Source organism: Pantherophis guttatus, chromosome 10 (assembly GCF_059756535.1).
Source record: "Pantherophis guttatus breed Tessera chromosome 10, ASM5975653v1, whole genome shotgun sequence".
Taxonomy (NCBI): domain Eukaryota; kingdom Metazoa; phylum Chordata; class Lepidosauria; order Squamata; family Colubridae; genus Pantherophis; species Pantherophis guttatus.
In genome coordinates, this window is record NC_142072.1 from 15,352,349 (window position 1) to 15,367,496 (window position 15,148).

The window sequence follows — 15,148 nt, forward strand, 5'->3', positions numbered from 1 at the left end:
AAGAAAAGAAAGAAAAGAGAGAGGAAAAGGAAGGCAAATCAAAACAACACAAAAAACGAAAAATCATCTATCCGTCATATCTTGCCTGCTTCAATACTTTAATTGCTATGCTTTTTTTCGTTTTGAAGCAGATGTAGAACAAGATAAAGATCTTAGAAAGGAATATGGAATACAAGTCAAGATGAGTGCAAACTTGTGTTCAAGTAGTCCTTGCCTTATGACCCATCATTTAGTGGCTGCTTGAGGTTATGACGAATCTCCCCGGGAAAACTTATGACTTGGTTCTGAAGTTCCACTGGCCCCCTCCCCCAGTGACCATATTTTGGGCACTTGGCAACCAGCCTACATTTATAGCTGTTTGCAGCAGCCTGCAGCCACATGACCATGTTTTACGACGTTTTTGCCAAAAAGCCGCGTTTATTTCCAGTTTTCACCAAAACTGGCCCCTAACCAACAATTGTTCCACTTCACAATCATGGTGGCCACTTAATGGCCACCACAAAATAGGTCATACAATCAGGTTGGTCTGTTGAGTTGAGTAACCTACTGTATGACCTCATGACTTATGACCCTTAAACAGTAGGCTCCCTTACGGTCGTAAGTCAAAGACTACCTATTATTCATCAGAGTTGATCATCATTCAGCTTGCTCTGAACTCTTAATGATTTCAGCACCCTTGATAACAGAGTTCAAAATCTTCCCAAGTCTCAGTACTTGTATTTTTAGCAGTTTGGTGGTAACACTAAAACCTAAAACTTCAATTTATCAGGTCAGGTTCAAAGAACTGGCAAACCAGCTATTGTTTATTCCATCCCTCCCCTCTTTAAGAAACAAAGAGGTTGATCTAGACCAGGGGTGTCAAACTCAAGGCCGGGGGCTGGATCTGGCCTGTGGGGTACTTAGATCAGGCCCACAAAAACAGCCTGGAAACAGCTATGGACCAGCCCTCAATACTTCTGCCAGCGAAAATGGGCTCTGTAGATCCGTTTTCGGCTGCCGGAGCTCCGTTTCGCTGGCAGAGGGTTGCAGGAGGCTGTGGCAGCCAAAAACGGAGCTCCGGAGCCTGTTTTCGCTTGCAGAATGCTTGAGCCATCACAGGCGCCCCCAACACAAGTGATGTCGAGCTGGCCACACACACACACCCCTGAGGCCAAACACAACCCTAATGCAGCCCTCAATGAAATTGAGTTTGACACCCCCGATCTAGACACTTTTGACAGGAGAAAAATGACATAAACATGGTCTTCTAAATTTAAATATTTAAATTTCTGGCTTACCTCTGGAACTTGTGGGTGTTCCATCACTGGAGGTTTTCAAGAAGAGACTGGACTTCTATTTGTCCAGAATGGTATTAAGAGTCTCCTGCTCAAGCAGGGGGCTGGACTGGAAGACCTCCAAGGTCCCTTCCAACCAGTGGTGGGATTCAAGTAATTTAACAACCGGTTTTCTGCCCTAATGATTTCTTCCAACAACCAGTTTGCCAAACTGCTCAGAAAGTTAACAACCGGTTCTCCCGAAGTGGTGCGAACCGGCTGAATCCCACCATTGCTTCCAACCATATTATTCCACGTTCTAAATATTATTTCTGCCTTAATTTATACAAAGGCTGGGTTCACAGGTTATGTTACGTAATAAGTAAACCACCCCACTGAGATGGACACCAAAGTTTATGGCTTAGCAATGGAAGTTTAATTAGCAAACCATAGTTAAACAAATGACGATTTACTGCAATGAATTATGACTGTAATTTTGTTGCTTGTATCCTTACGATTTATATTGATATTGTTTCCTGATTGCTTATTTGTACCCTATGACTATCATTAAGTGTTGTACCTTATGATTCTTGATGAGCATATCTTCTCTTTTATGTACACTGACAGCATATGCACCAAAGTCAAATTCCTTGTGTGTCCAATCACACTTGGCCAATAAAGAATTCTATTCTATTCTATTCTATTCTATTCTATTCTATTCTATTCTATTCTATTCTATTCTATTCTATTCTATTCTATTCTATTCTATTCTATTCCATTCCATTCCATTCCATTCCATTCCATTCCATTCCCTATTCTATTCTATTCTATTCTATTCTATTCTATTCTATTCTATTCCATTCCATTCCATTCCATTCCATTCCATTCCATTATATGAATGCATTGAGATCCACCCACGGCCTAATTGAACTAAGCCCCTTCATTGTAGAAATTGTCTGGCAAGGGGCCCGAGGTTTATGAAAATACACTTAGAGAATAATTAAGGCTTAATAAAACTAATCTACCATCACAATCACTTCCTCCAGCAGTAATATCTATCCAATAATAAACAAGTATTATTTCAGAGAGCGCTAATCTGCCATCAGGCAATCTCCCATCTCAGACTGCAAAATTAATTCTCCCTCCCGCCCCTCCCCCCCTCCTAGAGCTGATATCAGGTAACCAAATAACCAGGCAAGTACCAAGATGCTGACTAAGTGAGGTGATGATGCCACTTGTACTTAGTCAGGACTTGGCACCCACATTCCTGATAAGCAAGTCAGGAAAGGTTAAGCAAATTACAAGCCAGGCTTCAAAACAAGGTTATTATATCGTCACCAACTCTGAAGGCCGAAGTTTACCCAACCTATTGGAGACAATGCAAGCAAACCAAATATTGATGAATCAGCTGTTTAGATCTATATTTTCATTACTGAAACTTGAAAGACAGAAAGAAAGAAAGAAAGAAAGAAAGAAAGAAAGAAAGAAAGAAAGAAAGAAAGAAAGAAAGATCCTAGAAAATGACTAATGCTAAAGGCAGATATGAAATCTCTCACCATGTAAACATACTGCTCATCAAAATGACACAGAGCCATCACATCTGTTCTATTTGTTTCAAAACTAGAGCCATCAATTCTGGACTGTAGTAATCTGGATCACCATTAGATGTCAACAAAAGGATACAGAGAAAAAGCTACTATTTAATATCTGCCCGGATATATAATATCCTAGATATCTAATACTATCTAATAACTGCCTGGATTTCTGCAGTTCACATTAGATATCTGTAATCAGGGACAAAATCAACCCCATAGCTAGGTTGAACATACTTGATCGGGGCTCTGGTTTACTATATTTATTATTTTAACTATTAAGTTACGCAGCCTGAACATTTGAAAATCTCTGGTTTAGGAATTCACAGTTGCTATTATTAACAAGTTTACTCAGTGTTGGAAATAAATAAATTGGGGTCAAATATCTCTCTAAACCAGTGCTTCTCAACCTTGACAACTTTAAGAAGTGTTGGCTTTACACTTGGCCAATAAGGATTCGATTTGATTTGATTCAATTCGACTCAACTCGACTCTACTCTACTCTCAGAATTCTGGCTGGGGAATTCTGGAAGTTGAAGTCCACAGATTCTAAAGTTGCCAAGGTTGAGAAACACTGGAGCAGAAGAAGATTTATGTTTTGTTTTTATGCTTTCTATTTTTCGGTTTCTGATGTGTTTTGAGCTTTCCCTACTTGACTCAAGTCTGATTATTTAACATCCTCATATGACTTCTGGTATTTTAATTGCATTTATTTTGTAAGAGATATCGAGGCATGCTAACAGTGTGTCTGAAACACTGAATCCCTAATTCTACATTGAAGAATCTTCTAAGAAATCCAGTTTGTGTTGTTTTGGAAGAATAGATCCAGTTGCATGCAAGCTAACAAAGCCCCTTTATATTATCAGCTTGAAGACAAACTGTTTTGAGAGCCTTCTTCTCATTTGAGTTGACCTTGCCATCTCTTTGAAACTATCTTCTTTGTTTTACTGTCATGTGATTATATTTTTGTACTGGATATGTTTTATATGGTATTTCTTTTTCTGTTTAAGCCATCAAGAGTTGTTTTGATTGCAGTGGCACAGAAATCTGTTTCATAAAAGACGTACAGTACTGTAGAGCCAGTTTGGTGAAGTGGTTAAGGCATCAGGCTAGTAACTGGGAGACGGTGAGTTCTAGCCCCACCTTAGGCATGAAGCCAACTGGTTGACCTTGGGCCGGTCACTCTTTCTTAGCCCTAGGAAGGAGACAATGACAAATGACTTGTGAAATCTTGCAGGAACTAGTCTAGGCAGTTTCCAGGAGTGAAGATTGACTCAAAAGCACCTTTTCCCCAAAATACATACACAGTAAATATGTTTGGAGATCATAATGGATAAAGGCAACTACAATAATCTTCTAAGACAGACATTGCTACAATCTCTCCCTCCTCCCCTCTCCCAGAGCCAAACACTGCCAAAAATTTCTTCTTTATTCTGCCTTCTGAAATTGCACATCTTTGGGTGTGCAATATATAATAATGTCACAGAATTTCTTCCTTTCTTTAATTAATTCCGCATTTGTCCTACTTTCCAGGCCAACATCAGGAGGAGACCAGAGGTGGTATTCAGGCCAGTTCGTACCGGTTCGGGCGAATTGGTAGCAGAGATCGCGGGTGGACCCGTCCATCCGCCCTGGCTCTATGACGTCCTATATTTAGGCACATTTTTGAGGCCGGGCGCATGCATGGAAGGCACACGAGCGAGCAAAGTGCGTGCACGGAAGGCTGGGTGCATGTGCAGAAGCGAGCGGGAGCGCACGGGGCGAACCAGTCGTAAGAATATCGGAAACCCACTGCTGGAGGAGAAGTCTCGTGGCACTTTTTCAGACTAGCAAATTTTATTAAAAGGCATACATTTTTGTGAGCTGCACCTTATATAACTTTAATCTGTTAGTGCTACAAGACGGCTTCTGATCTTTGACTCACATAGCAACTAACATGGCTCTCCTCCTGCAATGTTTCCAGACAAGGCTCCATCAATTCCACTGCTGATTTAACAATCAAGGTTTGAAAGTCACTCTAATGATGCAGAAGGGACCGCTGCACGAACGTTCAAGTTGGATACACATTTTAAAGAAAAGGATAATAGGGGGAAAAGATAGAAAGACCAGAAAGTAAAGAAAGAAAGCAAATTCTTCGTTGTGCTCTTTTGTTGATGTTTCTGATGTTAGCTGTCCATGATAGAGTTTGCAATATGGTAGAACCTAGAAATGTGAAGATCTCTACTGTTGACACTGTGTAGTATTGTCTAGTAGTGTAAGAATTTATTAAAGGATAAAAACTAGAAAATTGGCATGAATGATGAGAAATATATTGTAATTAAGAATGAATGGGACAAGCAGTTAACGGAATAAATGTGAAGAGAAATTAAGGGGAAATGTGAATAACAAAAGAAGGCCATCACGAAATAGCTGTGAAGAAAGTTTATGTACATATGTTGTACGTTTTGTATTGTCATATTATGTTATAATAATAAAAATTTGATTTAAAAAAAAAGGATAATCTCTCCTTCAATGGAAAGACATCTAAAAAAAAACCTGGCAAAGCCAGTGCAAACTGAATAATGTTATTTATTCATCCTCCCCTAGGTAGATGTTTGATTATGATTGAACAATAAACTGCTGGGTTTGTAACACAAGATAAGCCATAAACCACAGTGGTCGATCTCAAACAACATGCTGATCCAAAATACAAGCAAATCATGTGATGACTTAATGTATTTGTGAAACTAGCTTCTAAGCGACACTCCAACAAATAGCTCCAAATTACTTGAAACTGGTGCATCTTCCTCAATGTCACAATGTCAGTCTACCGTATTCCAAACTCTGGTACATTCACATGACAGTGTATCCACCAATTACCCAAAGTATACGTGCAAACCCAGCTTCTGTAATAAATGTACAATTTACAATAGTCCCTGGCTTTCCAAAAAGTAGTCCTTGACTCCTGACCACAATTGAGCCCAAAATTTATGTTGCTAAATTTGTTAAGCGAGTTTTGTCCCATTTTACGACTTTTTGTTAAGTGAATCACTGCACTTCTTAAATTAATAACACAGTTGTTAAAGTGAATCTGGCTTGCCTTTGCTTGTCAGAAGGTCGCAAAAGCGGATCACATGACTCCGGGACACTGCCACCGTCATAACTGTGAGTCAGGTGCCAAGCATCCGGAATTTTAATCACGTGACCCTGGGGATGCTGCAACTGTCATAAGTGTGAAAAACGGTCATACACAAGTCACTTTCTTCAGTGTCATTGTAACTTCGAACGGTCACTAAATGAACTTTTGTAAGGTCGAGGACTACCTGTATTGATCTCCATCGAAACTAGCTAGTGAGATTAATAGTCAAGGATGCTAGAGATACAAGTAATTCTAGTACCCATTGCAACAGAGATGTGGGCAATTCTCAACGTACAATTATTTGTTTACTGACCAAAGTTACAATGGGGACCTTGAAAAAAGTGACGTATGACCGCTGCACCCTCCCCATAGTCATGTGATCAAAATTCGGGCACTATGTATTTACAATGGTTGCAGCATCCCAGAGTCATTTGTGACCTTCCCAGACAGCTCCAGACAAGTGAAGTCAATGGCAGAAGCCAATCAGTCTCTCAAGGGACGGGAGGCGTCTTCCTATCTTCTGAAGACTCTTCCCTTTTCATCCACAAGTCTGGCATTTTGTCATTCTATTTCCTTCAATTCCTCTTCAAAAATCTTGGTGGTTTTTTCCTTTTGTGTGTGCAAAGCCTTAATTCCGAAATGCCTTGCTGTGATCTGGTGCATGCACACGCTAATACATGTCTTACTCAAGCAAACAAGCACAGGCAAGTTTCCCTGTTTACTCTTACCCACACTTCCTTCCCTTTCTTCTGTTATTTCCTTAGGTTGCATTTTATCTCCTCAGGGCGAGCAATCTGTTCCTGTGTGTGCGCGTGCGTGCATGCACGCATGAGCTTTGCGTTGCTCCTGCGTGCATGTATTTGCACAAGCCAAAAAGCACATCACACATACAAAAAACTGCAGATTCAGTGGCTGTCTTTGAATAACACACAAAAGTCATGATTTTGGTAGACTCGGTCACAGTTGCCTAGATTCTCCTAAAAATTAAGCCTTACACCAGGGGTGTCAAAGTCGGTTTCATCAGGGCTGTGTTTACCTGGGGGGGAGGGGGCGTGGCCAGTATGACATCACTCATGTCGGGGGGGCATGTGTGGTGTAACACATGCTCTGCCAGTGAAGACGGGCTCCCGAGCTCTGTTTTCGGCTAGGACAGCCTCCTGCAACCCTCTGCCAGTAAAAATGGAGCTCAGGAGGGCCGTGTGCGGGCTGGTCCTTTGCTGTTTCCAGGGTGGCCCTACAGGCCAGATCTAAGCCCCCCGTGGGCCGGATCTGGCTCCCGGGCCTTGAGTTTGATACCCCTGTCCTAAACTATGATTTGCAAATCATGACTGCTTGGTTCATAGAAGAGTCCATATCCAACCCCAAACAAGCATTTGGCAGTTGGGTGACTCACAGCTACAAAGGGTTTTTTTCTTTTTCTTTTTAAACTCCGTCTCCAGATTATGCAGGATCATAATTTCCAGCTTTCCTGTTCTTCACAAGTGTCTGTTTTGGTAAGTGACTTTACAGGCATTTACTGGCACTTAATTTGCATCCTATATCGTTAGACATGACATCATGACATGGTGGCTCAGTTGGCTAAGACACTGAGCTTGTCGATCAAAAAGATCGGCAGTTCGGTGGTTCGAATCCCGAGTACAGGTCTCCTGTACAGGTGTGCAGGGGGTTGGACTAGATGACCCCCAAGGTCCCTTCCAACTCTGTTACTGCTCTAAAATCCACATGATACCAATCCCATCATTTACTTAGCTTTTGCAAGGTCGCCAGTTTCAAAATCATGACTCCGAGCAGCGAACAATATTCAAAGAAAATATAAAAACGTTAAAAAAAACACCACACTGAGAAAAACAGAAAAACAACACAGATAGAAATAGCAGTCGGGATAAAAACACCCATCTATCGCAAGTCAACATAACCACACCTCCTGATCTCCAGGCCTGGTAACACAACTGCTTCGGTCCTGACGCAACTGCTGAAAAAAACAACATTATGTGTACTGTGTGATTTTAACCCTTGTTACCGGTATTTGTTGGCTAGGTTCACACAGCACATACTTACTTACTTACTTACTTACTTACTTACTTATTTATTTATTGGTTCGATTTATATGCTGCCCTTCTCCGGAGACTCAGGGCAGTTTACAATGCGTTAAGCAATAGCCTTCATACTTTTGTATATACCTGCTTAGTAGGGCTTTCGCGCCCCCCCAAAGCGGTGTTCTTTTTTTATACAAACTCAGCTTATTGCCCCCACAATCCGGGTCCTCATTTTACCTACCTTGAAAGGATGGAAGGCTGAGTCAACCTTGAGCCTGGTGAGATCTGAACTTGCAGTAATTGCAGGCAGTGGTGCTATTTAACAGCACTTTAGTCTGCTGCACCACCAAGGCACTTAGCCAAACCATCCATCAATTCAGCAACTGAGTGCACAAATGTAAAGCTTCACAAATGTAAAGCTCTTTTAGCGATAAACTCAGTTGATTGTATTATCTGAGATAGCCGTATTGTACAACACAGGATATCTAGTTGGTTTATGCTTCTATGCTCAGGAAGGCCAGAAAATGGCTTAATAAACCAGGCTAATTATTTTGTGTGAACCCATGACACTATCGAATCAGATAGAAAAAAGATAAGAGAGAAATGAAATTATTCAGCAAGAACAACCAAAAATTTGAGGCTTGGGGGAGGCCCAAGAGAGTTTAAGGCTATTTATATCATCTTCTTACCTTGGGATGCAAAGAGAAGCAACAAAAATAACTACCTATGCAATTCAACCAAGGGGAGTCAGTTTTGTGTGTTTGTTAAAAGTGCTGGACCAAAACTGTTAAGTTCCTGGATCTCAGGGAGTAAATTTGAGCCACTCACGTTTTCTTTAAACATCATCTCTCTCCTGACTGCTGCTGTTGTAAAAGAACAAGTCCATACTGTGCTGTCTGAAGCTACCAAAGGAAAAGCAAGCTGTCCATTTAATATATAAATACTGCATAATACAGGGACGCGGTGGCTCAGTGGCTAAGATGCTGAGCTTGTTGATCGAAAGGTTGGCAGTTCAGTGGTTCGAATCCCTAGTGCCGCGTAACGGAGTGAGCTCCCATGACTTGTCTCAGCTTCTGTCAACCTAGCAGTTCGAAAGCATGTAAAAAATGCAAGTAGAAAAATAGGGACCACCTTTGGTGGGAAGGGAACAGCGTTCTGTGCGCCTTTGGTGTAAAGTCATGCCGGCCACATGACCACGGAGACGTCTTTGGACAGCACTGGCTCTTTGGCTTTGAAACGGAGATGAGCACCGCCCCCTAGAGTCGGGAACAACTAGTACATATGTGCGAGGGGAAGAGAAGAAATTAAGAGCCCCCAGTCTGTGTCTACAGCGGTGTGATGATGGGGAGAGCTTCCCAGAAACTTCTCCATCCCTTTGGAGTCTGAAAAAGGGGCATGGAGAATGCCTAGGGCACCCTCCCTTGGGGCCTAACGGGCCAAGCCACAATCCAGAGTGGTGTGTCTCTCAGTTGCACAAATACCACAGAAAAGCCAAACACACTTCTCAGCTCTTACACAGGAGGGGACTGAAGCCAAGCCAAGGAGACCCTCTTGGCAATTGGTACAAAAAGTGCTGAATATTTCCTTCTTTACTATTACTATTGGCTCATAAGCCTACACTTCAATTGGGGAGACACCGGCCTGCTACTCTTTAATATCCTTTTTTTCAAGCTTGCTGAGAGAATAGCCACACTGCTATCTCTGGTTCTTGGGAGGGAGCAGGGGAGGTTACAAACATCCAAAGAGTAACAGATTATGGGCAAAACACAGGTTGTCCTCAATTTACGACCACGATGGAGCCCAACATTTCTGTTGTTAAGCGAGACATTCGTTAAGTGAGTCTTGCCCCCATTTTACGACTTTCTTGCCTCAGTTCTTAAGAAAAATCACTGCTGTTGATAAATTAGTCATCCGGTTGTTAAGCGAATCTGGCTTCCCCCTTGACTTTGCTTGTCAAAAGGTTGCAAAAGGGGATCATGTGACCCCGGGACATAGCAACGGTCATAAATATGAGTCAAGCATCTGAATATTGATCACGTGACCATCGGGATGCTGCAAAGGTCGTAATTGTGAAAAATGGTCATAAGTCACTTTTTTCAATGTCGTTGTAACTTTCGATGGTCACTAAATGAATTGTTGTAAGTCGAGGACTACCTGTATAAAGAAACCATGGGTCAAGCTTGCTTTCCTTATTTCCACCAAGGGCTGCTTGGATGTACAAGTTTACTATCACCGAGAGATGCTAGATATTTCATTAACATTTCTTCCTACTTCTACAATAAAATATAAAACGTTAAGGATAAACATGCTTTTTAAAAACTAACAGCAAGATAGCCAATGTCTTTACAAGTCGGTTGCATATTTCTTAATTGAATGGACATGTGGGGTTGACTTCCTTTAAAAGCACTAATTAAAAGGACCTCAATTAAGTGATCTGGTTGCATCATTGCTTGAAAAGCTTCCCTTTGAAATTGAGCTGACACAGCAGTTTCAATGGATTAACTCCTGCCTCAGGAGCAATGTTTTAAACACCTCCTTGACCTACTCACTGAATTTCACCCCTTATTTTATTTAATTTAGATGGCACCCTGTCTCACTAAAGAAGCGATTCTGGGCTGCTTACAAAAAGATGGGGGGGGGGGGGGATTGAAACAAAATCAACAAGGATTTTGAAATTTCAACAAATTTTGAACAAAGATTAAGAGTAAGGGGCGTGTGTAAGTACACCAACGTGCCTAACCGTCCCTGTCCTATTATCCCCATTTATTCATATCCTTATCAGTGGTGAAATCTAAATCTTTTTTTACTACCGGTTCTGTGGGTGTGGCTTGGTAGGTGTGGCAGGGGAAGGATACTCCAAAATCCCCTTCCCTCCCACTCCTGGGGAAAGGATACTGCAAATTCCCATTCCCACCCGACTCCAGGGGAAAGATACTGCAAAATCCCCATTCCCACCCTACTACTAGAGGAAGGATACTGCAAAATCCCACTTTCCACCCCACTCCAGGGGAAGGATACTGCAAAATCCCCATTCCCACCCTACTACTAGAGGAAGGATACTGCAAAATCCCACTTTCCACCCCACTCCAGGGGAAGGATACTGCAAAATCCCCATTCCCGCTCCACTCCTGGGGGAAGGATATTGCAAAATCTCCATTCCCACCCCACTCCTGGGGGAAGGATACTGCAAAATCCCCATTCCCTCTCCACTCCTGGGGAAAGGATATTGCAAAATCCCCCTTCCCACCCCACTCCAGGGGAAGGATACTGCAAAATCCCCATTCCCGCTCCACTCCTGGGGGAAGGATATTGCAAAATCTCCATTCCCACCCCACTCCTGGGGGAAGGATACTGCAAAATCCCCATTCCCTCTCCACTCCTGGGGAAAGGATATTGCAAAATCCCCCTTCCCACCCCACTCCAGGGGAAGGATATTGCAAAATCTCCATTCCCACCCTACTCTGAGGCCAGCCAGAGGTGGTATTTGCCAGTTCTCTGAACTGCTCAAAATTTTCGCTACTGGTTCTCCAGAACCTGCCTGAACCTGCAGGATTTCACCCCTGATCCTTATCCTGTATTCATAATCATGTTTGTACTTATATCTGTTATCTTATACATGTTTGACAAATAAAGAAGGAAGGAAGGGAAGGGAAGGGAAGGGGAAGGAAGGAAGGAAGGGAGGAAGGGAGGAAGGAAGGAAGGCAGGAAGGAAGGAGAGGAAAGAAAGAAAGGAAGGAAGGAAGGAAGGAAGGAAGGAAGGAAAGGAAAAGGAAGGAGGAGGGGAGGGGAGGGGAGGGAGGGAGGGAGGGAAGGAAGGAAGGCAGGCAGGAAGGAAGGCAGGAAGGAAGGAGAGGAAAGGAAGGAAGGAAGGAAGGAAGGGAAGGAAGAGAAGGAAGGAAGGAAGGAAGGAGGAGGGGAGGGGAGGGAAGGGAAGGGAGGGAGGGAGGGAGGGAAGAAAGAAAGAAAGAAAGAAAGAAAGAGAAAGAAAGAGAAAGAAAGAAAGAGAAAGAGAAAGAGAGAAAGAGAGAAAGAGAGAAAGATGGCAAGAGACAAAAAAAGAGAGATTAAATTAAAATCCATTACCTGGCTTTCCACCATCCTATCAAAACTATAAACTCATCGCACGGAGCCCGGGTTTTCGCACACCGCACATGATGCAACGACCAAGTAAGCAAAGTGGGGGAGAAAAAAAAAAAACTGAACTGCAACTCCAGCAGGGAGTTTTAAAAAGCAGGATTCGTGCGAAACGACAAAGCCCTTTCGGGGAGCGCGCGCCCTACACGAGCCAAGGAAATCGGTCGCCCAAAGGGGCAAAGCAGCGCAGCGCGACGACTGGGGAAAAAGCTCGCCGGGTTTGTAAACGCTAGATTTATCCAGCGCGCAAACACACACACACGGTCCGCGCGTGTCGGACATGCCCGTGCATGTAAAGGGACCCAGCGATCGCCCGCTGACCCCGATCTACCCAAAGAGGAACTGATCCTGAACTTCTCCCTGGCGTCTTCCAGCGACTACTAAAACGATTCGCTTTACAACGCTCGGTCGAGGTTTAGGATCGCATCCCCCACCCCCACCCCCACTCGACCGACCCAGATCCAGCTTCCCCGCCAGACACCAAGAGCAGATTTTGATTCGGGATAAGGGGTGGATGGGAGGGGGCGACTTTTGTGTGTGTGTGTGTGTGTCCCCATCTCGTGGGGAAGATGGATTAAAGGGACGCGCGGGTTTTACGGGGCAGAACTGGAGGAAGGAGGAGTCGAGGTCCCGAAAGAAAGTGGAATTTAAGGAGAGCCAATACTTGGTGGAGGGAAATAGGAGCGGGGTGCGGGGGTGTTTGGGGGGGGAGTGTTGGTCCTCATCCTTAGGAGATTCTTGTGGCTGACTCTAAACCAGGGGTCTCCCACCTGGGCAACTTTAAGCCTTGGAGGACTTCAACTCCCAGAATTCCCCAGCTAACTTTGCTTTGGTGGAGGGAAATAGGAGCGGGGTGTGGGGGTGTTTGGGGGTGGGGGAGTGTTGGTCCTCATCCTTAGGAGATTCTTGTGGCTGACTCTAAACCAGGGGTCTCCCACCTGGGCAACTTTAAGCCTTGGAGGACTTCAACTCCCAGAATTCCCCAGCCAGCAAAACTGGCTGGGGAATTCTGGGAGTTGAAGTCCTCCAAGGCTTAAAGTTGCCCAGGTGGGAGACCCCTGCTCTAAACCTTTGCAAAGTCAACCGCTGACAGTTGAATCCTTTGCCACCCTGAGCAATAGATCTCCACTCTCGCGCCTTGGGGGAATCCGCTGCTCCCACCGAGTTGCATCACACTGCAAGCGCCCGGCCTGCTTGCATTCCCAGCCTTACCCCCCCCCATCACCAACAAGCCCTCTTTACTCCATCTCCCCCCCTCCCCGCTTGTATTTCCCATTCCCCCATTCTCCGGCTGATGCAACTACGACATTCTGATGCATGTTTCTTCGACAAGGACAACCACCAAGCGCTACCACCACTAACCCTCCTTTTTTACGCAATTCTGCAGCGGGAGCAAGCAACAACTGGAGCGCCCGCCCTCCCTCGCCCCATTCCCCCGAAAATGGCAAAGAACGCGGCGGGACACACACACACAGGGAGAAAGGAGGGAGAGAGAGACCCGGATCGCAGCCGGAGACTTCAAAAAGCAAAAGGCAAAAATAAATAAATAAATAAATAAATAAATAAATAAATAAATAAATAAATAAATAAATAAATAAATAAATAAATAAATAAATAAATAAATAAATTTTTTAGATTAATTCCACTGGTAGCAAAAATACACTGAATTAAAATCAAATCCAAAAAGGAGAGAGAAAAATAAAGAGAAAAATGGGGGGAAAAAGAAGACCAAATAGCCAACTAAAGAGAAAAAAAAAAGAGAAAAAAAAATCAATAATAATAATAATAATAATAATAATAATAATAAAAGGCGAAACGTCCGAGATCGGGAGACCAGCAGCGCGCATCTTTTCTTCTCTTCCACTTTTTTTTTCTTTTTTCAAAAAATAATCTTTATTCAATTTTCAAACGTTAAAACACGCCGTACAAAAAAATAGAAAAGAAATATATATATATAAATATATATATTACCTTTTGACGCCTTAACGTTTCGCAGCCTTGGCAGGGCAAATAGCCTTCGACTCCGGCGGGGTCGCAACTCTCCGAATCGGCGACGATCATGGTGTCCCCGTTGTAACGCGATCAACGGGGAGCAAAGGCACCGGAGGAGAAAAAAGCAGCAGTCGGTCGGTCGCCTCCCGTCCCTTCTCTCTTCCACCCCCCCTAAAACTTGCTCCGGCGGTAAGGAGAGGAAGGTCCCTGGGAGGAGGAGGAGGAGGAGGGGGATGTCCAGCGTCGGCAGCCGAGAGACAGAACGTCCGAAAGAAGTTGCAACGTTCTAGAACGTCCAGTTGCATCTGGGGGGGACTCTAGAATCCTCGGGCGGCTGTTCGGCGGGCCGGAGTCAAACTACTGTAGTAGAAAGCGGCATCGGGTTGGGGTGATTTGAAGGGGGGAGACGAGAAGAGCCCAGCGCCCTGACGGGTCTCTCCGGCCGCTTCTTTCATACTGTCGAGAAGTGGCAGGGAGGCGCTGAGATCATTCCGAGGAAGCCTCGGCACCCGCCCTCCAGCCAATCGCGTCGGAGCAGGCGGAGTCCTTTCTCTAGTTAGGCGTCGCCCCTCCGACCTTCTCCACCAATGGGGGGAAAGGCAGCACGCTTGGGGGCCATGGGAAATGTAGTTCCCATCCTGATTGTTGATCTCTTTCAAGGGCTGTCTCTCGCTCTCTCTCTCGGGCGCGCATTCACACACATGTACCCTGAATGCTGGTGCGGAGGGAATATGTGTGTGTGTGTGTGGGAGCGGCGGGGGTGGGGAGTGCTGTTTGCTTCCTCAGGGGCAGGTCCGATGAAGGTTCGCAGGGAGAGAACTCTTCGCTTAACCTCCTTAGCCTTTGTTGAGTTATTCAACAAAGAAATGGGTCTTCCGTGTAATTTAAGAAAGAATAGAATAGAATAGAATAGAATAGAATAGAATAGAATAGAATAGAATAGAATAGAATAGAATAGAATAGAATAGAATAGAATTCTTTATTGGCCGACTGTGATTGGACACACAAGGAATTTGTCTTTGG

General features: G+C 44.0%; 1 protein-coding gene across 3 annotated transcripts in view; it reads right to left on the reverse strand.

Annotated features, from left to right (window-relative positions):
• The window catches only part of SESN2 (sestrin 2), a 46,941-nt gene extending 32,323 nt beyond the window's left edge, over nt 1-14,618 (reverse strand). The window contains exon 1 of one of the 3 annotated variants that reach the window (XM_034413610.3): nt 14,105-14,618. In XM_034413610.3, the coding sequence (XP_034269501.1) occupies nt 14,105-14,194 (90 nt within the window). In that variant the 5' untranslated portion in view covers nt 14,195-14,618. The remainder of the gene's footprint in view (nt 1-14,104) is intronic. The other 2 variants (XM_034413612.3, XM_034413611.3) reach the window with 2 other exon arrangements.
• Nucleotides 14,619-15,148: the final 530 nt, after the last annotated feature.